The following is a 25057-nucleotide window of genomic DNA, read 5'->3' on the forward strand; positions in this document are numbered from 1 at the left end:
TAACATTACACAAAAGAGATAAACCAACAGACAGATGCGATTCCTATCGCCCACTGTCTTTGCTTAATATAGGCACTAAAATTTTGGCAAAGATCATTGAGACTCGCCTACAGCCATTGATGCAGAAACTGGTTCTCCCTGATCAGTCGGGATTCATACCCGAGCGGTCATCGTCCTATAATCCGCAAACGCTCTTTTCCATGTTCCCTGTTCTGGAGCCGGATCTACAGGTGGCGGCTGTGTTTTTGGATGCAGCCAAGGCTTTCGACTAGTTTGAATGGCATTATCTTCGATATGTACTGCACCGTACGGGATTTCCGCCATTGTTCCTGCAGTGGATTGCGGTGTTGTATTCCAAGCCGAGCGCACAGGTGTGGGTGGGGGGTCTCACATCGGACTCCTTTCCCATTGCGAGAGGCACACGTCAGGGATGTCCCCTGTCGCCCCTAATCTTTGCTTTGATATTAGAACCACTGGCGTGTGTAATCAGACAGACATAGAGAGGCAGCACTCAATTTGAACTTTCGACCAGTGGGTATATCACTCTACACCAATGACATGGTTCTTTTTGTTCGGGAACCATCTAAAAATCTGGGACAACTACTTAGAGAATATGTCCGGTTTGGCCGCCTGTCCGGGCTTGCTATATACTGGGATAAGTCTTTTGTGATACCGCTGACCACTTCTACTACGTGCCCAGATTTGGAGTTCCCATTAGTATGGACCGCGGATCCGGTTAAATAACTAGGGGTCTGGATACATAGGGACCCAAAGATAGTGGTTAGGGAGAATTATGGCAGGGCGTATGCGGCATTGGAAAGTCAGGTAGATGCTTGGATAGCGATGCCGTTGTCGCTAGCGGACTGCATTGCCTTGATAAAGATGGTGGTGCTGCCGCGGTTTCTTTACCTGTTCCTTAACATTAACATAGTGCTCACACATCAATTCTTCAAGACGTTAAGAAGTCAGCTGATTCGGCTAGCGTGGGGTGGTAAACATGCTCGTGTACAGTGGACGATATTAGTTAAAGGGTACGAGAGAGGCGGATTTGAGGCTCCAGACTTTTATGTGTATTATTTGAGTGCGCAAGCTCACTATCTGTATTACTGGTACACGCCGCACTGCTTCACACCGCATTTTGCGGTGGAGGAAGGAGACGCAGCCCTGATTCCGCTGCATAGTGTGATAACTCAGCACAGGCGTGGCACCCCGAGGGCAGAAATTAAGTCGGTGGACGCTACTATATCTGCCTGGTGGAACATTGGGCATTTGGCACGGAAATTGCAGATCTATGCACCGGCTCTATATTTGGAGTGTCATGCTGCGTTGTCTGTGACACAGGAGAAGCCGTCGCTCCGCTTGTTGACTGAGGTGGGACTCAGAACTATGGCAGACGTTTATGTGGATGGCTCCGCTCTGGCGGAGGAGGATCTGGCTTACATTAATAACCAATCGTTGATGTTTCGGTTTGCAATGCACCGTTTGAGGCACGCACTCAGGGTTCACTATCCTACATACCCACAGGAGCCACCGGCACTGGCGTTATTGCAATACGCGCTCACCACCCCCAGCAATAAAAGTTTAGTTTCAAAACTGTATAGGATGATAAAGCTTGAAAGTGTGGAGGGCCAGGATCGAAGTTGGGAGCGTTGGTCTGCTTATCTGCCTGAACCCGTTGCTGAGTCAGACTGGAAATATATATGTGGCCTGACGGGAATGCTGAGTATGAATGGAAATTTGAGGATAATCCATTTTAAGTATATACACCAAGTATACTATACCCCACTAAGATTGCATGGATACGGGCTTCGTGCATCTGCGGAGAGTAAACACTGTGGTCGTGAAAATGCGGATTTTATGCACTTGGCCTGGGACTGTCAAACAGTATGGGAATTCTGGGGAAAAGTGGTGAATTGTTTGAACGACATGGTGAGTGTGGAGCTGCGCTGTGATCCGCTCGCTTGTTTATTATGTTGTGTGCCACACATCAAGGGAGTGACCGGAAAGTTTGTGCGCCTTGCATTGCTGATGGCGGCTCTGAGAGTGGCTATGGCGGACGTGGGAGGGCAGGAACAGGCCGAAAGCGGATTTATGGATCAAAGATCTGGTCTATTGCAGGGACAATTTGGTGGCCTATGCTGAGGAGTTACCAGAGATTTCGAGGCCCAGGGACATATGGTAGCCGTTGAGGATGTATCTGCTTAATCTAGAAGAGTCTGCAGAGGTTTAGTTTTAAATGGAGGGGGATGTTTACTCGCTACATTCAGTTTGCCTACAGCTGCTATGAGGTTACAGGACCAGACACAATGTGTGGGAGTTGATGTGGAAAGTTTAATTTCTTTTTCCTTTTTTTTTTAGTTGCTTTCCTCCTTTGATTGGGGGTTCCTCCTTGTTTTCTGGGGGAATATTGTATATAAGTCAGAAGTAATATATGTTTTGTTAAGATGGTAGGACTCTGTGTTAAAGGATGTATAAGCTCTTCAGATATTTGATATTGCGAGTACACCTATTGTACTAATGACAAAGAAGCAGTTTGATTTTGTAATTGTCTTTATATTCATTTAATAAAATCTTTAAAAAAAAAAAAAAAGATAGAGGACTGTACCTCTTGGGGCACAGTGTTTGCTGCTATATATACCAGAACTCATTGTATCCCATCATTAGCAGTGATACCAGATGTATTAAGACAAATACAAAATTAGTACGGAGCAGACCTGCTCTGAATTTAGGAATGAAATTACAAGATAATTATGCCCAGGTATCAGCCATCATATTAGCAAATATTAAAGGGGAGGCAGCATTTATTTTAGTAGTTTTGTATAGCGCTAGCTGGACCAAAGGGTATCAGAGCGCTTCACAGCATATACAATAATGAACAGACATGTGATACAGGAGATTGGGGGAACATGGAGGTTAGGGCAGTCGAGGGACTGGCATGTGGCTACAGGTTCATCTGTCCATAATCGGTAATCGAAAAGTTTATACATAGAAGGATTTCTTGAACTGTGTTAGAGGTAGGAACTGATAATCTGATAGTCAAAATGTTTGTACACAAATGATTTCTTGAACTGCATCAGAAGGAAGGGTCCGATAGTCATCAGCGCTATCCACCAGTGCCTAAGGGAGTTCAGTCCTTTACAACAGGAGCACGAACTACCTAATATAATTGAAACTGCGTATGCAGAATTAGGCAGGGACAGTTTGGGTGGAAAAGCACTAAAACCCCAATTGGTGGGTAGTCCCGAAAAGGACACCTTCAAGTAGACACCTGCATCATCAAAAAAGAAGTGGGACAATAACAAAAAACAAACCGTTAAAGAAAACAGATCTCAATCCAGAGGTAGATCTCCTCCACAGGAGCCCTTCGAAAGGAGGTATAACCAAACCTGAACGGTATCAGGATACTGATAAACGTTCCTCTCATTCCTTTCAGAGCTCAACAAAAAACTCTGAGAGGGAAGGACGGTCAGACAGACAAGAAGAGCGTACAAAGTTCAGAGACAAGCAGCACGCTCAAGAATATACTTCCAAAAAAGAAGATAAACAAAAACAAAAGCCACTTTTCAAAAAGAAGAAGGTTGCAGGTCTAAAGATCAGACATGCCCAGAATTCTGAGGACTCAACTGCTGAACAGGGAATGGGCTCCGAAGATGCTAGACAGAGCGGTAAGAGTAACAATAGCTCCCCAGAACCTGATGGAATTTCTGGTGACAGCGGACTTGAATGATTACATCACGGTGGAAACACCTGATACTAGGTTAAGTGTCCTGCATAAGTTATATGAACTAACACTCAAAATGGAGGGGGGGACTAGCCCAGAAAAGTTGGGTCTCTTTTGGGAGAACCTGACTTTTGGCTATGACGTTTTGTAAGCTGAACAAGATTGGCTGCCAGCATTCGTTATGGACTGCCCTAGGGGAGAAACTGTAATTTTACCAGCATTTTCTGACCCTGTTCCCAAATATCTAAAATATACATATGCACAGGAGTGGGCGGTAGACCTAGCATATATACAAAAAATCATGTTGGATGAGATGAGGGTTCAACCCACCACATTATTCCATTAACAAATACTCCAACTTCACAGAGGCAGTATCCAATAAAGCAAGAAGCTAAAAAACAGGTCTGGGAGATCTTAGATCAACTTGAATACCAAGGGGCGATTGAAACTTGCACCTCTCAAATGAATAACCCTTTGTTTCCTGTATCAAAACCGGACAATTCATATTGTTTAGTTTTGGATTACAGACATTTAAACACTTGCACTAAGACATTTGCAGTTCAAAATGCACACAGTGCCACATTAATGAATAACATTGTGTGTAAAAAATACAAAAAGACACTATCTCAAATGGATTCTTTTGCGAACATATAGCGCCTCAAAGCAGGTATTTAACTGCATTCTTCATGTTAGGCTCCCAGGTCAATTTTGTAGGCTCCCCTAGGGGGATAAGAACAGCCTGGGGTTAATTTCGGTAACTGAACTACTTCAAAATTTGGATGAAGAGGCATTGTCCTATGTGCATGATATCTATCTAACTGACGATGATCTGGAGAAACACTTGACCAGAGTAAATACCATAATATTGGGATTTGCCTCGGAGGGCTACAAATTTAATTTAAAAAAATCAAAGATAGCCCACCTCAATGTCCTTTTTCTGGGATATGAGTTTTCAAGGGAAGTAAAAAGCCTGGCGGCTAACTTGTTAGAAACATTTGCACTGATCCAACCTCCAAAATCATAAAAAATCTTACAATCAATCCTGGGATTCCTGAACTGTGGCAGAACACACATTTTAGATTATGCAGAAAGAGTAAAACCTTTCTACGATTTAATAAAACCTGACTTTTCAGTTAGACAATGGACATAGGAACACACAGATATCCTTTGTTCCCTACAAGCTGATATGATAGCTTCCAAACACTTACAGACAAGCGTAAACATACGCAGTCTGGTGATCCTTATAGTTGCGGGTAAATCAGGGTACACCTACCTAGTATATAATAAAGGTGACATAGTACCAATAACATACAAATCACATGTGTACACAAATGCTGAGATGCCTTTGGCATCAACAAAAAATATTCTAACAGCAGTACAGACTGCTGTAGTGAGAGAAAGAGCACTGGCCCAAGGGAAGCGTAGACTTGTTGTTACCCCAGTTCCAGCCTTAGAAGCTGCGACAAAAGTAGGCGTTCCTAAAGCCTTACATCCAAGGAAGGATACAATGGGCTAATTCTCTCACTGCAACAAGTGGAGAATACAGGTACAATGCAAGTCTAAAGACAAGCATTTTAGCAATAAGAACAAAAATATCCACTACCAAATGAAATAATGCCTCTAGATCAGTATGAATTTAGAATTTACTCTGACGGTTCTGCTCAGCCTGCCATAGAAAGTAAACAGCAATACAGCTCCGCATGTGCTATCGTTAAAGGACACATGCAGAATGGAAACTTTCATCCGAATTGTAATAAAACCCAGTCTCTAGGAGACTGCACGGCGCAGCTGGCAGAATTAAAAGCCCTGTTACTGGCTCTGTTAAACAGGATCGAGAATTCCCTACACTAATCGTGTGTGATTCCATTTAATTTGTACAGTCACAAAATGAATATTTAAACCACTGGGGAAAGAATGGGTTTAAACATGCAAAAGGTGGCACAATTAGGCACAAAACGCTATGGAAACAGGTAGTGGAGTTAAAAAAGGAACTACCAAGGGCTTACGCAATACAGACACTGTGTCATCAACGTGATGGCGTTCACGTTGAAGGGAATTTATTGGCTGACTAAACCGCAAAGGGGGCTGTACGCACGGCTTACGTAGCTACCATCACTCGTTGAAAACGAGAATAGAAGGTGAGATTATGGTTGCGATTATTGCTGCACGCAATAAATCGGCAGAACCAAAATAATTTCCACTCAAGTACTCCTACAAGTTAGATGCAAACAAAGTTCCATTTGCTCAGATTCCTGGAGTTTGGGATAGAGTAATACCGAATATGTATCGTAGGTTAGGATTAATTCTAGCTGCACACGAGGGTATAGGTTCTGCACACGCAGGAGTTACTGCAACTGTTTCTCTACTGAAACAATGCTACTGGTGGCCAGGATTAACAAAGCAAACTAACGACTAGGTCTTGAAATGCGACATCTGTCAGCAGATGAAAGGCTCCACCGTAACACGTCCAGAGCAGACACCATTGCTAATATCAGGCAAACCACTCATGCGTTTATTTGGACCACTGTTGCCCCTTACAAATAGATGGGGCTTACAAGTATATCATGGTTGCAGTGGATTCCTGCTCTAGATTCCTATGGGTGTCGCCCCAGCGCTCGGCTGATGCTCGAACTGTTATAAAAGATTTGCGAGTCTTTATATGGGCATACGCAATTGGCAATTTACATTCCGACCGTGGCCCTCTGCGTTTAGCTCTAGGGCTTAAAAGGAAGCCATGGGGGGTTTGGGTGTAGCATAGCGGTACTCCTCTCTGTACCATCCAGAGGGAAATTTGGTTGTGGAAAGGAAAAAACAGCACTTAAAGCAGTCTTTAACAGCTAGAGTATTAGGCTTGCGTGGAAGTTGGGTAAAACATCTGTTAGAACTGGGGTTCTCTAGTTGGCAGAGGTAGGTACCACTGTCCAAATAGGGACCCTTGCTTCTAGTCAGGGTAAGAAGGATACACTCTTTAGATAACCCCTGCTCACCCCCTTGGTAGCGTGCCACGAGCAGTCAGGCTTATCATAGGCAATGTGTAAAGTATTTGTACCAACACTCACAGTAACACAGTGAAAACACCACAAACTGACTACACAACAGTTTTGAAAAATAAAGGTATTTAATCTAAACTACACAAGACCAAAACGACAAAAATCCAACATACACAGTTCAAGAATATGGTTTCAAATGAGTTCTTAAGGTTGCGTTAAAATAATCCACAGTTGCGTCACGTTTTAGCCAACAGTACCTTTAGATGCGACAAAAGTTCCAAGTGAAAGCTGTAGCGTTGAAAAGCAGGCGATGCATCACTCCTGAGACCCTGGGGATGCGATGCGACAACCCCGCTGGACGCAGCAGGCGTGTTGCGGTGACTCCGGTCTGTGTGGGGAGGGATGCGATACCTTGCGTGGATTCCGGTACACGGGTTTCGGTGGAAGCGGCTCGCAAAAGGTACGATGCAACGATCTTCGGGACGGCCACGATCTCGGGTGCGGCGACGAAGCGCAGCGTCGATCTTCTCCTCTCGTGGCCCCTCGATGTGATGGCTCTTGCAGCGACGTAATGCGGTCCGCAAGCAAGCGGTGCAATGATCTCACCCAGTGACGACAAGCTCTGCGACGATACTTGCAGAGATGGTAATCTCCCCGCAGCGGACTGGTACGTCCCGCAAACGAAGGATGCAACGACTCTGGCAGCGGCAACAGGCGCTGCAACGATCTCGGCCTTCGTAGCGGCTGGAATTTCCTCACACTGACGGGGATGTGCTCCACAAGCGAGCGATGCGGTAAAACTTGCAGAAAGTTTTTAAAATCTTGGTTTCCAGCTTCCCAACACAGGTACAACTTTCAGAGGCACCACAACTGGCCCAAGCACTCTAGGAAGGACAGAATTTTAGCAGAGTTCAGGGAAGCTGGGGGTGAAGTCTTTTTGTTCCTGGGACTTCTTAAAAGGGAGCCAGCTCTTCTCAGGCCCTTGGAGATTCCTTCAAGCAAGGGGACTCAGCACAAAGCAAAGTCCTTCCCCTCTCCTTGGCAGCAAAGCAACAGCAGGTCAGTCCAGCAGAGCAACAGCAGGACAGTCTTCCTTCTTCAGTTTCAGCTTTCTCCTTGGCAGAGGTTCCTTCTTGATTCCAGGATGATCTAATTTTCTGTAGTCTGGGGTCCTATACTTATACCCCTAAAAGTATTTGTTCCCTTTGTGCAGGAGGGATCTGAGCATGGTCTGAATCAGTTCTGGGTGTTCCCTGAGCACTTTGTTTTCCTGGCTTCTCTTTTCCTTTCAGAGAGTGGGGCAGGGTCGTCAGCCGCCCAGCAGGAGGTGGAGCCAGCATTGTGGAGGGAAAGCATAGCCCTGGAGCACTTTGTTGACATGATTCCTTCTCTCCTTTCACAATGCAGGGCAGAGACATCAGCACTGTGGGGGGTAGGCACAGTCCTATTCAGGTCCCAGGTGCAACTCCTTCCTCCCATCTAGATGCAGATCTCTCTATTCACCAATAGGGGGACTCATTCTTTCTCCTGGAATCCCCCAGCCCTGTCACTCACAAACCAGACAGTCAATTCACAAACAGGCCAAGGCACAGAGAAAGGTCAGACAAGAGAACAGCCACTTTCTAAAAGTGCTGTTCCCAAACACAGGATTTAAAAAACACCTTTCCTAAAAGATGTGTTATTAAATTCTGAGTTCAGGGATACCAGACTTTTATGTCCTACCTTGCTCCTATGGGAAGATATGCTGGTAGCCATTGTAGCCAGCATTCCCTATGATAGCCTATGGGCAAGGTAGCCTTACAATAGTGAAAAACGAAAATGGCGGTCATTCACTACCAGAGCATGTCACCTGCACTAGTACATGCTCTACCTTTCACATACACTGCACCCTGCCCAAGGGGGTACCTTGGGCCTTCCATAGGGGTGACCAATGTGCACAGAAAGGGAAGGGTCAGCCCTGGTCAGTGGGGACACTGACCAGGAAGACATGGCAGTTCACAGACTGCACACAGGCTCTGCGGTGGCTGGCCTGAGACACCATTTTAGGGCTACTCATGTGGGTGGCACAATCAGTGCTGTAGGCCCACTAGTAGCATTTGTATCACCAGCCCTGGCACACTCAGTGCCCTTTACTAGGGACTTCTTGGTGTTACAAATATGCCAATAATGGATAACCAATTACAATAACAATTTACACAGAGAGCATATGCACTTTAGCACTGGCCAGCAGTGGTAAAGTGCCCAGAGTCCTGTTGCCAACAACCACGGGTCAGGAAAAACAAGGGAGAAAGAAGCAAACAGTTTGGGGATAACCCTGCAAAAAGGGCCATTTCCAACAACATCTGTAAGGAGTTCAAAGGGTATTGAATAACATGCCAAGAAGCTCTTTAGGGGGTGTCACTCCTTATGAGGTCCTATTTGGGATGAGAATGTGGGTACCTGACCTTGATTGTGAAGGCACAGTGGCGGATGAAAAACCTTTTGACATCCATAAACGTTTGACTGTTTTACAGGATCTAAATGAATCCAGGGCACCACAAAGCAATGTCCAAGTGACACGGACCGCCACTGGGGAAGTCAAGTCTGTCACGGCAAGATCTATCTGGATCCCTAAAGTGAGGAATCTGGTCAGAGAAAAGAACAAGTTACTTACCTTCGGTAATGCTTTTTCTGGTAGATACAATATCTGCCTGTGGATTCCTCTTTTTGTGAATATCCCCTTAAGTCAGCAACATTCGGAAATTCTTTTTGTAGCTTCGCGCCGACGTGGACAACGTCACAGAGGCACGGCATTGCGCGCAACTCCGCTGACGTCACCGACACCATAATAGACCCACGCCGGTGTGATGACATCAGTTGCGCCCTTTTTTCCGTGCCTTCGAGGCACACGGACGGACCGATGAGAGCAGATATATACACAGTATACACAGTATACAATGTCAAGATAACACACACAGTGTGAAGCCAATGCAGGAAAACAAATTGTAATAAACATTTCCTTTGACAATAAAAATATATACATTACAGTAATTAAGGTTTAGAAGAAAGGACAACGGGGAGGCGGGTGGGTCAGTGAGGAATCCACAGGCAGATATTGTATCTACCAGAAAAAGCGTTACCGAAGGTAAGTAACTTGTTCTTCTGATAGATACATCTGCCAGTGGATTCCTCACCTTGTGAATAGAGTCCCACAGCAGTCCCCACTCCCGGAGGAGGGTGTCCACTCTCCTATACCAGAAAGTCTTGGAGGACAGAGCGCGCAAAGTGGCCATCCCTCCTCACCTCGGAATCCAAGCAGTAATGCTTCGCAAAAGTGTGGAGGGAGGCCCAAGTCGCCGCTCTACAAATATCCTCAACAGGTACACCCCTAGACAAAGCAGACGTAGAAGACTTTGCTCTAGTAGAGTGAGCCCTTATGCCCTCTGGAGGTTCCTTACCCACCAGGGCGTAGCAGATTTTAATGCAGAGGATGATCCATCTCGAGAGCGTGCGCTTGTGCACCGCCTTCCCCTTCTTGCAGCCAGCAAATCCAACAAACAGCTGGTCATCCAACCTGAACTCTCTTGTCCTGTCCAGGTAAAAGCTCACCGCCCTCTTAGGGTCCAAGCGGTGAGGTCTCTCCTCCTCCTTGGAAGGGTGAGGGGAGGATAGAAGGTAGGGAGGGTAACAGACTGCCCCAGATGGAAAGGAGTGACCACCTTAGGCAGAAAAGCAGCCCTGGTCCTGAGAATTATTCTTTCAGCATGAATGGACAAAAATGGGGGCTTTGAACTAAAAGCTTGAAGCTCACTTACCCTCCTTGCCGAGATAATTGCCACTAGTAAAATAGTCGTAAAAGACAAAAGTCTCAAGGGACACTTGTGTAAAGGCTCAAAAGGCGAACCCATCAAGTATGTAAGAACAAGGTTCATGTCCCATCGAGGCACAATAAAAGGTGTAGGAGGAAATTTATTGGTAAGGCCCTTAATGAATCGTAATACAATAGGAGATTTAAACAAAGAGGGCTGGTCCGGCAAACAAAGGAAAGCCGATAAGGCCGACAAATAACCTTTGATAGTTGCCACCGCAAAAACCTGCTGGGCCAAGGAAAGTGCAAATTGAAGTATATTGGACAAACAAGCCCTTAAAGGGTAAATGAACTTCTCTCTACACCAAGCAACAAATTTAGACCATCTATAGGAATAAATGGACGTGGTAGAGTCACGCCTGGCCGATAAGATGACATCCACCACATCGTGTGGGAGGGAAAAGGAAATCAGGTTGCCCCGCTCAATCTGCAGGCATGAAGGTGTAAGGTCTGGAGGTGGGGGTGTAGAACCTGCCTCTCCACCTGGGAGAGGGAGAGGAGAGGAGATCTGCCCTGTGAGGGAGACGGAGCGGAGGGCACGAGGAGAGGTGGAGAAGATCTGTGTACCACACCCTTCTTGGCCAATCCGGGGCGATCAATATAACTTGGGCCCGGTCTTGGCGAATATTCCTCAGAACCCGAGGAATCAAGGGTATGGGAGGAAACGCGTAAAGGAGTTGCGAGTCCCAGCTCAACTGAAACGCGTCCCCCAAGGCTCCCTGCACTAGAGGCTGCAGAATGACAGGCAGTGAGCATTCTCGCGAGTGGTGAACAGGTCCACCTGAGACGTGATGAACTACCTCCGGATGAAATCTCCACTCGTGGTCGGCGAAGAACTGCCGACTGAGACTGTCTGCACGAACGTTCAGAACTCCGGCCAGATGAGTTGCCATCAGGCAAATCTGATGGTCCAGAGACGCAGAGCCTCCCTGCTGAGACACTGCGACCCCACTCCTTCCTGCTTGTTGACATACCACATCGCAGTTGTGTTGTTCGTCAGGACTTGAACTGACTGACCGCGAAGGGAAGGGAGGAAGGCCTTGAGCGCCAGACGTATAGCCCGCAACTCTAGAAGGTTGATGTGAAGCAACCTTTCCTCTGGAGACCAAAGACCTTTCACCTCCAGATCCCCCAGATGAGCACCCCACCCTAGAGTGGATGCATCCGTTATCACTGTGGCCACCGATGGAGGTAGTTGAAAAGGCTTTCCTTGTGACAGATTGCCTTCCACGCTCCACCAAGACAGATCCGCTGCAGTTTCTCTCGAGATCCTCACTGACTCCCTGAGATCTCCGCTGTGCTGATACCACTGCCTGTGGAGGCACCACTAGAGTGCCCTCATGTGCCAGCGTGCATGGTTGACCAACAGAATGCAAGAAGCCATCAGACCGAGCAGACGAAGGACCTTCAGGACTGGAACAACCGCTCCATTGAAAAATAAAAGAATCATTTCCTGTATGTCACGAATCCTTTGAGGTGGAGGGAATGCACGACACACAGTAGTGTCCAGTACTGCTCCTATGAACAGGTTGCGCTGGGAGGGCACCAGGTGAGATTTGGGTACATTTATCGAAAAACCCAACCTGTGCAACAACTGAGTTGTCTCTTGCAGATGATGGAGCACTATCTCGGAGATTCTGCTTTGATCTGCCAATCGTCCAGATACGGGAAAACCGGTATTCCTGATCTTCTGAGATGTGCAGCAACCACAGCCATCACCTTGGTGAAGAGTCGAGGTGCAGTAGTAAGACCAAACGGAAGGACCGCAAACTGGTAGTGCTGCGATCCAACCGTGAAACGGAGATACTTCCTGTGCAACATCAGAATGGGAATATGAAAATTCGCATCCTGTAAGTCGATTGACACCATCCAGTCTTCTTCCAACAGCGCTTGAAGAACCTGTGCAAGGGTGAGCATCTTGAACTTCTCCTGCTTCAGGTAAATATTCAAGGATTGGTCGAAGTCTGCCATCCTTCTTGGGGATCAGAAAATACCGGGAGTAGCATCCCTGACCCCTCTCCTGCTCCGGAACCACCTCTATCGCACCCTTTCTGAACAGTGCCAGGACTTCTTCCTGCAGGAGCAGCAGGTGGACCTCTGAACAATAACCCTGGCAAGGAGGGTAATTGGGGGGCTATTCCCGAAAGGGAAGAGCATACCCATTCTCCACGAGATTGAGAACCCAAAGATACGATGTAATCAATTCCCAATCTCGTAGAAAATGGGTAAGCCGACCCCCCACTGGGCCCACATGATCCGGAATGGCAGATTTAGGGCTGCTTTGCTGTGGTGGCAGGGGGCTGGGAAGGGGAAGAGGAGGAGGAGGAGGAGGAAGCTTGGCGACCTCTAGGACGAGCTCTCTGTCTGCCTCTGTACGACTTGTACAGCATATTTTGCTGCTTCTGGGGCTGCTGCTGCGATTGTTTGTAGGCCTGAAAGCAAGATCTGACAAATCCTCTGAATCGCTTTCCAAAAGAGCCCCTGGTCTGACGGCCCAAAGACTTAGCTGTCGCTCTGCTGTCTTTAAACCGTTCCAAAGCAGCATCAGCTTTCTTACCAAACAATGCTGAACCATCAAAGGGCAAATCCATCAAAGCAGACTGAACATCTGCAGAAAATTCCGAAGATTTCAACCACGCAGCTCTCCTAGTGGCCACCGAAGAGCCCATCACTCTTACCACTGAATCAGCCGTGTCCAGCCCACTCTGGATTACCTGCCTTGCCGCAGCCTGAGTGTCAGAAATAACCTCCTGAAAATCCTTCCTATCATTCTCAGGAATTTTAGGCACCAATTGTTTGACAGAATCCATCAAAGCATGGATGTATCTACCCATCAGGCAAGTTGCATTTGTAGACTTCAGCGCCATGCTTGCTGAGGAAAAGATTTTCTTTGCCGCCTGGTCTTGCTTCCTCGTTTCCTTTTCCCCCAGGAACCCGTGGAAAAGCACCCGTAGACTTCTTTGAGCAGGCAGCCTGCACAACCAAACTCTCTGGCAGGGGGGGTGTTGACAAAACGTCCGGGTCACCAGGTGCCACTCTATACCTCCTCGCAACAGCCCTTGAAACAGCAGGAGCTGTCAGAGGTTTTTTCCACACTTCATAAATAGGCTCAGCCAAAGTGTCATTAAATGGGAGCATTGGTTCTATAACAGAGGAAGGAGAGTGAAGGACCTCAGTTAGAATGTTAGACTTGTATTCAGCAGTGGGCAGGGTAATATTCTACAAGTCTGCAGCCTTCTTAATAACAACGTGATAAGGTGTTACATCCTTGGAAGGTACGTCAGATACAGAGGCCAAATCCCACTCAGGAGACAGTTCAAGACCACTGGCCTCTCTCAGGTCATCAAAAGGATCCTCCGAATCTTGTAGTTGACCTTCCTCCAAATTCTCATCACGATACCTCTCTTCTTCCAGAAGCCTCTGTGCCTCACTTCACAAACGAAGTCGATGGATCCGGGAGCGACTCCACCGGAGCCGGAGCCGACGCCGTACTCTAAGTCCGAAGAGGCAACTTAACCCGAGGACGAACTGGATTCTGCATCGGAGTCGAGGGTATCGGCGTCGACGGATTCGGCGTCGATGGATTTGCGTCAAAGGCTTCGGCGGCGCCGGAAAATGCCAATGCGGAGCTGGAGCCGGCATGAAAGGCATAAAAGGCGCAGGAGCATTAGCCTGGGGTTAATCTGCTGGGGTTTACCCATTTCTTGCAACGCCGGACCAGATATTACCTTTTTTCTTGCACCTGGCAAGATCAGGCTTATCTCATACAACGTTGAAGGTCTTTTTGGCAGCCATTTCAAGGTAACGTCAGGATGGGTCCATCTCTCTTTATTCTTCCAGAATACAACAGTTCTTTAAGGGACTACTCAGAATGTTTCCTCCTGTACGTCGTCCGCCTCCATCATGGCATTATAATGTAGTATTAGCGCAGCTCATGCGCCACCCATTTGAGCCAATTTTTAGGATGTATTTCAATTTCCTAACATGCAACGTTTTTTCTCTTTGATAGCATTAACTTCATCTAGAAGAGTCTGTGATGTTCACGCTCTCATTGTCAATTCACTTTTCTTACGATTCACGCCCAATTCTGTAGTGCTACGTACAAGGGGTATGCCTAAAGGTGCCTTCGGATTTTCACCTGAAAGAACCAGTTATCTTAAAGACGTTTTTCCTAATCCACAATCCCCTGCGGAGAGGGCATTTACATACTCTTGACATCAGAAGATGTTTTAAATTTCTATTTGCAAGGACCTCTGTCATTATCAAATTCGATCAACTGTTTATTGCCTATGGAAATATACAGCTAGGACGAGCACATTCTTTAGACATAAAACGTTGTCTAAAATTCTACATTTCCAGAACAGCCCCTTTCCGTAAATCTGATCAGCTATTTATAGCATATGGACTGTTGCTAAAAGGGCATTCAGTGACTAAACAGACAGTGGCACGATGGCTCTCTGCAGCCATATTAATTTGTCATCAGCAGGCTGGCAGGCCTTTACCGAGTCCAGTTAAGGCACATTCTACAAGAGCGATGGCATCGTCCACTGCGTTGTTTGCTGGGGTGCCTCTACACCAGATTTGTCGAGCAGCGACATGGTCCAGCAGGCACACCTTTACCAGACATTATTGTTTGGAAGCTGTCAACGAAGCGGATACCGCAGTGGGGCAAGCAGTGCTTCGTCATCTTTTTCAATTAGGTGAGCCTCTGATCCCTCCTCCATTTCTTTCTGTGATTGCCATATGCTTTTTAGCTGTACATTATTGTCTTCAACTTTTGAGGATGTACTTTGCAATCTCAGCTCTAAGGAGGGTACTGCTATCTATTCTATTCAAGCATGTGAATCTATGAAAGACACCCCTAATACTGGAGAAGAACAATTGTTACTTACCTGTAAACAGGTGGTTCTCCAGTATTGGTGTCTTTCATAGATTCACATGCGACCCACCCTCCTCCCCTCAGAGGCTCTCTTCTCCTCATAGACTCTGTGGTCACTCTTGTGCTACGAAAATCTGAGGTGCTGAGCTCTGAGGAGAAGGTTCTAGAGGGTTGCTGGCGCCTGATTGGCTGTAGTTTGGACCAACATAATGACAATGATAGACTGCAAATGTTTTTTTCCTTTTCCATGCATTCCTATGTAGAAATATGTGTAGGCTTGTTATGCCTTTTTTCTATTACATATTTCAGGTTTTATGTTACATATATATATATATAGTATATATTATTGCTATTTTATTTACCGTGGGACTCCCACTCCGACGACGGGGGATATTCAAGCATGTGAATCTATGAAAGACACCCCTAATACTGGAGAACAAAAGTTACAATACAGCTACAGACGATCCCTTGAAAACCGTTAGCGTCGACGACTCGGAAAAAAGGGAACTGATGTCATCACGCCGGCGTGGGCCTATTATGGTGTCGGTGATGTCAGTGGAGTCGCGCGCGATGCCGTGCCTCTGTGACATCGTCCACGTCGGCGTGAAGCTACAAAAAGAATTTCCGAATGTTGCTGACGCAAGGGGATATTCACAAGGTGAGGAATCCACTGGCAGATGTATCTATCAGAAAACAGCGGTCAAAAAAGAATTTCGACCATCATACAGAAAGCCTGTACCTGTCCTGGCAGTTGAAGGAACAAGAACAGTACTTCTGCCGCCTCTTGCTGTTAAAAAGGAGAAATAATTTGTCTCCATAAACCTAATCAAACCACACAATGGGGCTGATACAGAGTAGTAGGCAGCATTCACACCAGAGTAACAGAAACGCTCCTCTCCCAACTATACAAGAAGTTCAAACAGAAAGGCTCATCACATTTGAAGAGTCACCTGCACAGAATGATGGACTATGAAACAATGCCATGGAACTCGTTCCTCTTGAAACTGATGTTCAAAATCAGAACTTAAATAAAAGGCAAATTTCAATTCGACACAACACTGATATCTATGTCAATATGCCCCAACAAGAGCAAGCTAAAGTTTCCACAAGGCATGCGGAAATACTGAAAATTGATCGAACAGCATCTGTCTATTTCATTGACTTTGATACTTTTTCATTGGCTCCAAGTGAACCTGAAACGATGCTAGCCCAAAAACTCACCAACAGCGAATCAAAGATTTTCTTAACTTTCTTAAAAAGACTAACCTGGTATCACCTTGGGTGGAACTCTGGGTAGCTACCTGGATACTTTTCTTTCTTTTCTGGATAGGCTTACTAACTGTCTTTAGTATGCTTATAAATGGAACGTATCTTCGCAAAAGCTCTGCAGCACAAAAAGTGAATGTGATTCTGAAACCGCATCTATCATCGCATCGTGAAAAAAGAGACCTATCATCAGTGAACATTACAGCAGTTCCTATACCTGATGGTATAGTATGGGACAAGGTTGATTACAATATATTTGGCCAACCAAACTTTTAAAAATACCACATTTATTTAAAATTTCAAAAAGGGATATCATTACCTCGAGTACATTTTCCGATGATTGGGATTATGAAACTGTAAATAATATGTTGTCTGATGTAGAAAAATCTGTTGCTTTTTCTAATAATGAAATGTTGGAAGAGACATCAGACTTTGAAACAATGTATTGCTATCAACATTATGGTCATTATTTTCTGCATAAATCTGCTAATCCAAGAAATGTTTTTGCATACCACCAATGGGAACATTGCCCGACACTGCCAAAAATCAGTTCAACGACATTTGCACAGCAATTTCCATATTTTCCAGGGTTTAACACGTCAGACCCAGTCTCATTTTATTACAAGGTTGCACCAACACCAGCGCAGAAAAATATGTTGACAAACCAAACAGATTTGGGAAACATCTTTTACAACGCGGGGATTACATTGCGATGCTATTACATTGCGGTTTTCACAACGCATGTCGTTACAACGACTTGCGCTGGATGGTGCTCTAGGACAAGGAATAGTATAGTTTACTATCCAACACCTTCCCTACAGTATGTAGACTGGAGTTGGAATAGTAAATTATACTACTCCTAAGTCCAGTGCCCTCCAACGCAAGTCGTTGTAACGACTTGCGTTGTAAAAACCGCAATGTAATGTACCGCAGTGTAAATGTATGCATTGTAACATCATACATCCAACAGATTTATTATACTTCCTTTATTGCTCAGTTGTCTGAACAAGGTTTCAACTTATGGAAAGACACTATAGACTTAAAATCAGTCTTGGGTACTAGAGACTGGCAGGTCCAGGGAACAGAGGCACTATTTAGAGCATGCCTCATTCCACAGCAAATTGTGTTTTTGAATGAAATGGTGCAACAAACAAGCTGTCTTGAATTAACCAAGAAAACAATGTGGACTGGCCCACTATGTGGAAGTAGTGGAATATTAGTTGATATTCCAGGTCACTTGTGAGTATAGCTTATCAGCTGGGCACAAATAGTTTTGTTTATAAACCCCTCACACACCAACCTGGTTGGTGTCATGCTTCATCATCGGGGTCCAACCAGACAGCCGAATGCCGCCTGGTTATGCTTCAACGCCTGACTACAGCGGAGCAGGTGTAGTGCAATGGTTTGGTGTAGATGAAGGTGAAGGTGAATAGTAAAATGCACCTCTGGGGGTCCTTGCCCAATATTTTATTCACGGCGGCCAGGGTTTAGGATAAAAGTATGTGATGCAACTATGAGTAGAAAAATTATGACTACTTAGTTGGCTAGGTGTTGGCGGTCTACATGTTTCAGTCCCTGAAAAAAGGTAGGCGGGACTTTTGTCAGGACCAGGTAGTGGTGAGCGACAAAAAGTAGTGCCACGTGTGAAAAGGATGTCCTACACACGCGCTAAGGTGTGTGGAAAGGGTAAAAAGTGCAGATGTTTTACTTACATGCACTGCAGGTAAGCGAGAAAAATCCAGTGGAAAGGAAAATAGACATTAAGGCGTTATTAGAGTCTGCTAGAAGGCAGTACCAACCATGCAAGATCAGGTGAGGTGTAGAATGCTTGGCAGTGCCTGTAGTATCAAGAACAAGTGACAGTAGCTGAAGCATGCATTCAGAGCATGTTGGCTGAAATGAGCTACGTGTGGAGTACACGGTGGATTGAATTTGACACCAAGTCTGGGCGCATAGGGTGACATACCAGTGTCTAATGTCTAATTATCACAGGGCTGACCCCTATGGTGATGGCGACTGGCCCTGGTGTCGCTATTATTTAAGAAGTAAGTAGCAAGACAAAACAGACATATAAAAATTACGTGCTATTAAAAAAATGCGCCAGGGTGCGCTGTAAATATACAGTGAGACGAACACACATACAAAAGTTATTATATCGTTGAAAACATGGCACCGAAATTTACTTCGCTAGGAGTTCTAGTCCAGAGGATCGGGGCGCGGGGAGAGGCTCTCCCATATATGATCTAGAAGAACGGGGAAAAGGGTAGTGGTCAGGACCACTCGCGACCATCGAGAATAGGTAGACCCGCAATCAGCGGGACCGGAATCAAGGCCTTACTTGGTAGTTAGGAGTCCTCTGCGGCAAACCTAGTCTGGTGCCCACGGCGTCCCGGCTGGTAATGAGCGGCCGGTGATGGTCACTTAAGTACTTGCTCTCGTATCGTATTGCCAGTAGGAGCAGCGGGAGTGGCTGTGAGGAGGGGCCGCGCTGAAGGATGCATGTGCCGCGGTACGCATTGGTACTCTATGGCGGTGCATGCGTGAACTGTGTTGATGTCGGGAAAGTGGCTGCCAACATGGAATGGGCTGTGCGCTGGGATTCAGTGCGGAAAAAGGAGTTCGCGCCTGCTAGGGGGACCTAGGTGGGGGGTGATAAGAACCAATGGGCCCAGGAAAGGAGAAATATGTATTTAATATTTAGGAGGGGAAAGGCGAAAAATGAATTTAAAATTTATATAAAATTTGAGAGGGGGTGCTCGTCTGTTAGGGGAACCTTGGTAGGGGATGGGTTTGAGGTAGACTGCGGAAAAGCTCCGGGGAATGTTAGTATATGTATTTGATAGGGGTCATGAGGGGGCAGGGAGATCATTACGATAGTAATGATAATAGTATTATTGTGATCAAATGCCCCCTACTCAGCTATGTGTCCACAAGGGACTTCAGAAATTTCAAGGACTATTCTAGGGGATGCGGCTTCGGTGGGATTCAGTGGGTACTCAAGCTGTTACACGGGATATTGTCGTTAAGGCCAGTCTTGTGGGTCGACAAACGGTAGATCCACCGCTGCTCCTTGTTCAGCAGCTTTTCTTGGATGTTGGGCCCATTGGGGTTGATGCTCTCAATCACCACCCAGCGCATATCATTGGTGGTGTGGCCCATTTCTAGGAAATGATTGGTGAGTTTGGTCGTGTTCTTCTTACACCGGATGGTGCTGCGGTGTTTGCATATTCGTGTCTTAATTTTTATCTGCTGGTCATCCCAATGTACCACAGGTTGCATGGGCAGGTAGATGACGTGAGTGCTGTTGCAGTTAGTGTGACTGCGCAATTCCCACTGTTTTCCTGGTTCGAGGGCTAGTGTTTTTGTAGTGTTCGTCAGGTGGCAAACACTGCAATCGCCACAGGCGTAGTGGCCTGTGATGTTCGGGAGGCCCCATGCATTGGTGATTGTCTGCTTGGGGGGTTGTGGGGGTTTTGGTCTGGTTGAGACAATCGTGTCATTAATAGATCTGGATTTTTTGTGAGAAATCGGAGGGGGGTCCCATTGCAATCTCCCTGTATTTATTATGTTCCAATGTTTTCTTATGATTTTGGATACCTGGGTGGAGACTGTGTTAAATGTAGTCACACATGTCAAAGGTATTGATGTGGTTTCTCGAGTGCATGTTTCAATGAACCAAAATCAAAGATTTTAATACACCTCGGATGCTCACACCATCACACACTGAGGGTAACATAACATCACGAGAAGGGATTATGCTAGATGAGATCATGCAATACAATAGATCAAACCCTGATTGGAAAGTATGTGTGATTTGGCCCACAGACACCAATAGATGTCAGTAAAAGATTCATGGGTAAAACCACAGGGTTTAATATCAACAGGCCAGATCCACATTATGTACAGAGAGAACACCCAGGGGTAGTGACTTCATACAGTGTTGGGAAGTTCTGCCTCAATTGGCTAAAACCCTCAACACTTGTGAAACAACACTTGTCCTTACTTACAGAGGATGTGAAACTACAGGATTTTTTATTAGGTCCTAGGAAGCCACGTCATAAACGTTTCTATTATGCTGTCTATAATGAGATTTGGAAAATATCACAACAAGAGGCCGCTGAAAGATTAAGAGAAATAGATCGTATAAATCTAGAGAAAGCTCCAGCAGTGGTCGACAATGGGTTAACTACACTAACCTCCAGGATATATTCATTAGGCAACATTGTATCTTCTGCTATTGATGTACTAGAACAGGATTTGTCCATATTACAACACGGGAATCACAATTGCGTTTTATTGTGTTATTAAGCTGGACGCTGCAATCTTTGCGTGCAGGCTACATGCCTTGGCGTTTCATAAATAGCACGTCTCTGTTTTCTTCATACAATCTAACAGAAAAATAGATAGAAATGGCATAGAGGGGAGCAAAGTATACAATTCTGCGTATTGAAAAACTGGACAGATTAGCATTTAGAGTGACAGAGTCTCCGTCCACAGAATGGTTAATCTATGGCCTCATAACTAGTCCGGTCACTACTTTTCAATTCCAATATTGCCTTGAACAAATGCAGGCAGGCAGATACGAAGAATTTGGAAGGGAATTCATCAAGAAATCTTGGGAATTACCATACAGCTTTTGATGCCAGAGTGGGGAAAAGGAAGTGTTCCTAGGTGGTACAAACTGCGAGAATACATTAAGTGGATCACTCAGAAGCCAGGATATAATGCTTCATGGGGTCTGTAATGGTTCGGTAGCAAACTTCCCCTGTCACTTGAGGGGTGCCCCAGCTGCCTGGATCATTCCAGTGTTCAGGCTACTTTCATATCATGGCCGCCATCTAATTTTTGCTTATGTAACTGACTGCTTACCATCAAACAGCGCCAAGATGCTCCTTTCGGAGCGACCGTTGCGCTCTACAAATACCACTACAAAGTCCAAATTTGGGAGTTACTTTGATGCTGAATGATCAAGGATGCTGTGGGATGCTTTCGGGCATCGCATATCTGGTAACCGTGAGCGCCAGGGTTACTTGTCGTATGCAAGTATTGTTTCCACCAACACATACAGTCTAGGAGGCGCAGTTATTGCCTTCACTAAATATTTCTTTGATACGGTTTGATGCTTTCAGCAGAATGAAAGCCATGCTTTTACAGAAATCCATGCCCTTAACCTCCGCTCAAGAGACTTTTGATCTTCAGATCGCAAGGTCTTCGGCAGAGATACAGGCACTCATACCTACAAACTGCCCCTTTTCCATTTCGCAGGAATGGTAAATCTATCCGTAACATGTCTGATACGACAGGCATCTTTCACCTATTTAAGACCATAGGTTCTGGACTATTAAGCACCTTTCAGACGGTCCTTGGAGTTATACCAAACTTTATACACTCCGTATTTGGAAGCATATTTGGAGGGCTGCCGCTGATCCGGCTTCTAATAGCAGGTATTCTGATTGTTATTTTTCTGCTACACAATGGACGTCCCAGTCACCAAGAAAATGGAAACAGTACTCCTGGAGCAAATATACCGTGATCTCATGGTACAACATCTAGGCACATCTCGCCTAAGAGAACTAAGTGCATCTTGGTTGTCCTCCGATGCCTGTTTTGCGGAGAAGAATGAGTGTTAGATCTCTGTCTGACACTCCCATCTTGTGCGCAACCAGACGTTGATGTTTTACTGGACCCATGTTCTGCAGTGTCCTCAGCGTATTCCGATGTTGATTGCAGCATTCCTAGAGCAACCACAGGTCTCCTGTTGGTATGGACATCGGCTCCTCCTGACACCCAGGCCTTGGATGTTGCACAGGCTGTCCCAGCATCGGTTGTGGACAGTACAAAAGATCATCTGAGCTCAGTTGACATAATCTGTGAGGTGTTACAGGGACCGTCATCTGTGGAGGCAGACAACGAGAATGTTGCGTCTACCAGCCAGGACACAAACATTTCACTCATTTGGTCCATCATGTGCTGGGAGAAATTCGACTTTTTATTTTGAGAAATAAACTGAAAAATTGAAACTCCTTAACTCCATTCTTTTGGGCATGCATGGCTTTCAAATGCTTATAGTAGTTCGAACTATACCTTCGGACAATTTGGGTTATGGCTTGAGTGGCAATTTTCTTTTAAAAATGTTAAAGATTTTTTAAGAACTTTATAAACATTGTTTTTAGCACAACAAGAAACAAATGTTTTTTAACTATTTGCGTACAAGTATCTAGTCAGTATAGTAGTATGTTTACAGGAGTGGGTGTTATATTCCATATAGGTACAATAATAAAGGGCCCGGCAATTTCATTACCCTTTACCTATATTCTTCCCTACATTACACTTGTAACGGTTTTACAGGGAATGACCTTTTACCTAGATATAACACTGCATTCAGAACGCGGGTTTTTCCTAGTTCGAAATCTCATACATTATACATGAGGATTCTTGGAAGCACAGCAGGACAACCATCTACTGTATAATATCTATGTATAAAGTTCATGCCAGACGTCATCCGTAGGCCGACACAGTAATACAGCGAGGTAGCACCCCTGGCGAGACCTATGGATATATATACATCACATCTTGCTAAGAGAGAGAAAAGGAGACCGAGACTTCCCGGCCGACACACTGACCAGAGACCGTGAGCTTCCTGCATGCAGACACTCCAGCTCGCAGTGGTCTAAAACACACTTGTGGGGTGTCCAACTCGAGACCAGGACGGGGTCCCACAGTCTCTCACTTCAGGTAGTGGGGGTGACTAGGTCCTAGAGGGATTCTTGGCTTAACACCTATACACATGCTAGGTATATTTAGGTACATCTAGTTAGGGAAGCAACAAAAGAGTATGCATCTTTTTATCATGAGTTTTATATACTCGTATGTATTCATGATTATTGTAAGATGGTACCATCCATTTACCTTCATAGTACTGCTAATCATTTATATCTTATACTGTCTAACGGTTGTTGCAGCTCATCTATTCTACACCAGAATAACAACTGTTCAATAAATACTTATTCAAAGCGTCCAGACAGTTTATTCGGTGTATCTCTCTAAGACAGACTAAGTAAGCACGAGTGACTGAGAAGAAAAGTAGTATATTGTTTCCGCGGTCCTGAGGGATCAGGGTTGTCATATTCAACGGTTGCCAAGAACTAATACTCTCCTTAGTAATTGGAGATTATAGTGGCACTGTGAGCTAGCTGATACAGAAGGCCAACATATCCGGTGTGGGTGTTTTGAATTAGTCTGACACCAGTCCTACAGTGTATGTTGTCAGAATGCACAGAGCCTGTACACATTTTTATATGAACTACTCGACAGTAAGTCCAGTTTCATGTTGTTTCTTTTAAGAGATCAAAGTTCAGAGCTCGGCATTTTAGTGCAAATTATGCGAACCTCTGGTCACTGTAATGCAGAATGATAAGGCCTCTCTCTTCCTCTACCCAGCCTACTTTTCATGAATGTCTATTGTAAGTATTATAAGTGGAAAGGCATGGTTCTGCCACTCTCTGCTACTGCTCATTGACATCAATTAGCTTTCCCAACTAGGAGCAAACATGCCTAACTTTCTTGCAGCCAAAGGGCTGAGGTAAAGGGGATTTAACACTATATATATTCACTCAGTACATGTCTGGGCTTGCAAAGGAGGAAAACAGCAGGAAAAGAGGCACAGTTATGAAAATACACAAGAGAACCTTAGCCTACCTTGCGTAGAAGTGATGTCATCCTCTCCCTGCTGTTGTAGAAAGGAGAGTTAGTCCAGATGATGCGGATAAGACTGAGGAGATGTGGGTACTTGCTTGGAATCTCCTTCAGTTTCTGTGCTGCTAGCTGCTCATAAGGTGCCTTCAAGATCGACAGAAAGCTGAGGTTGGACTGAGCTTGCTGAGAACCATCCTGTAAAAATAAATAGGAGCTGAAGCAAATCACATAGCTGATGGCTGGATTATTAGTTGTCCTTGTGTCAGAATGAAGGAAAGAGAATGGAGGGTTAGATACTTAATTGTAGGATTAGGATGTCCCTAGTGATACACTATGAGAAGCTGCAAATTTATCAGTGATAAGTGAGTAGAGTACAAACAAGCTAAGTGAAAAAGTACACTTTGCTCACCACAGAGACTTCCAAATTCATAGTCTTACAATTTGAATATTGTTAGAAATGGGCGTCTCTAGTTGGTAGTAGGTATGCACTTGTCCAAGTAGGGACGCTCACTCTATTCATGGTAAAGGGATCTCACAGCTAAGATAACCCCTGCTCACTCCCTTGATAGCTTGGCATGACCAGTCAGGCTTAGTTCAGAGGCAATGTGTAAAGCATTTGTAAACACACACACAGTAACACAGTGAAAACAAAGAAAATG

General features: G+C 45.3%; 1 protein-coding gene across 1 annotated transcript in view; it reads right to left on the reverse strand.

The window, feature by feature from the left end:
• The window catches only part of DNAH2 (dynein axonemal heavy chain 2), a 2538822-nt gene that overhangs the window by 2225903 nt on the left and 287862 nt on the right, over window positions 1–25057 (reverse strand). The window contains exon 8 of the mRNA XM_086946066.1: window positions 24402–24593. Coding sequence (XP_086802192.1) covers window positions 24402–24593 — 192 coding nt within the window. The remainder of the gene's footprint in view (window positions 1–24401; window positions 24594–25057) is intronic.

Source organism: Lissotriton vulgaris, chromosome 12 (genome assembly GCF_964263255.1).
Source record: "Lissotriton vulgaris chromosome 12, aLisVul1.2, whole genome shotgun sequence".
Taxonomy (NCBI): Eukaryota; Metazoa; Chordata; class Amphibia; order Caudata; family Salamandridae; genus Lissotriton; species Lissotriton vulgaris.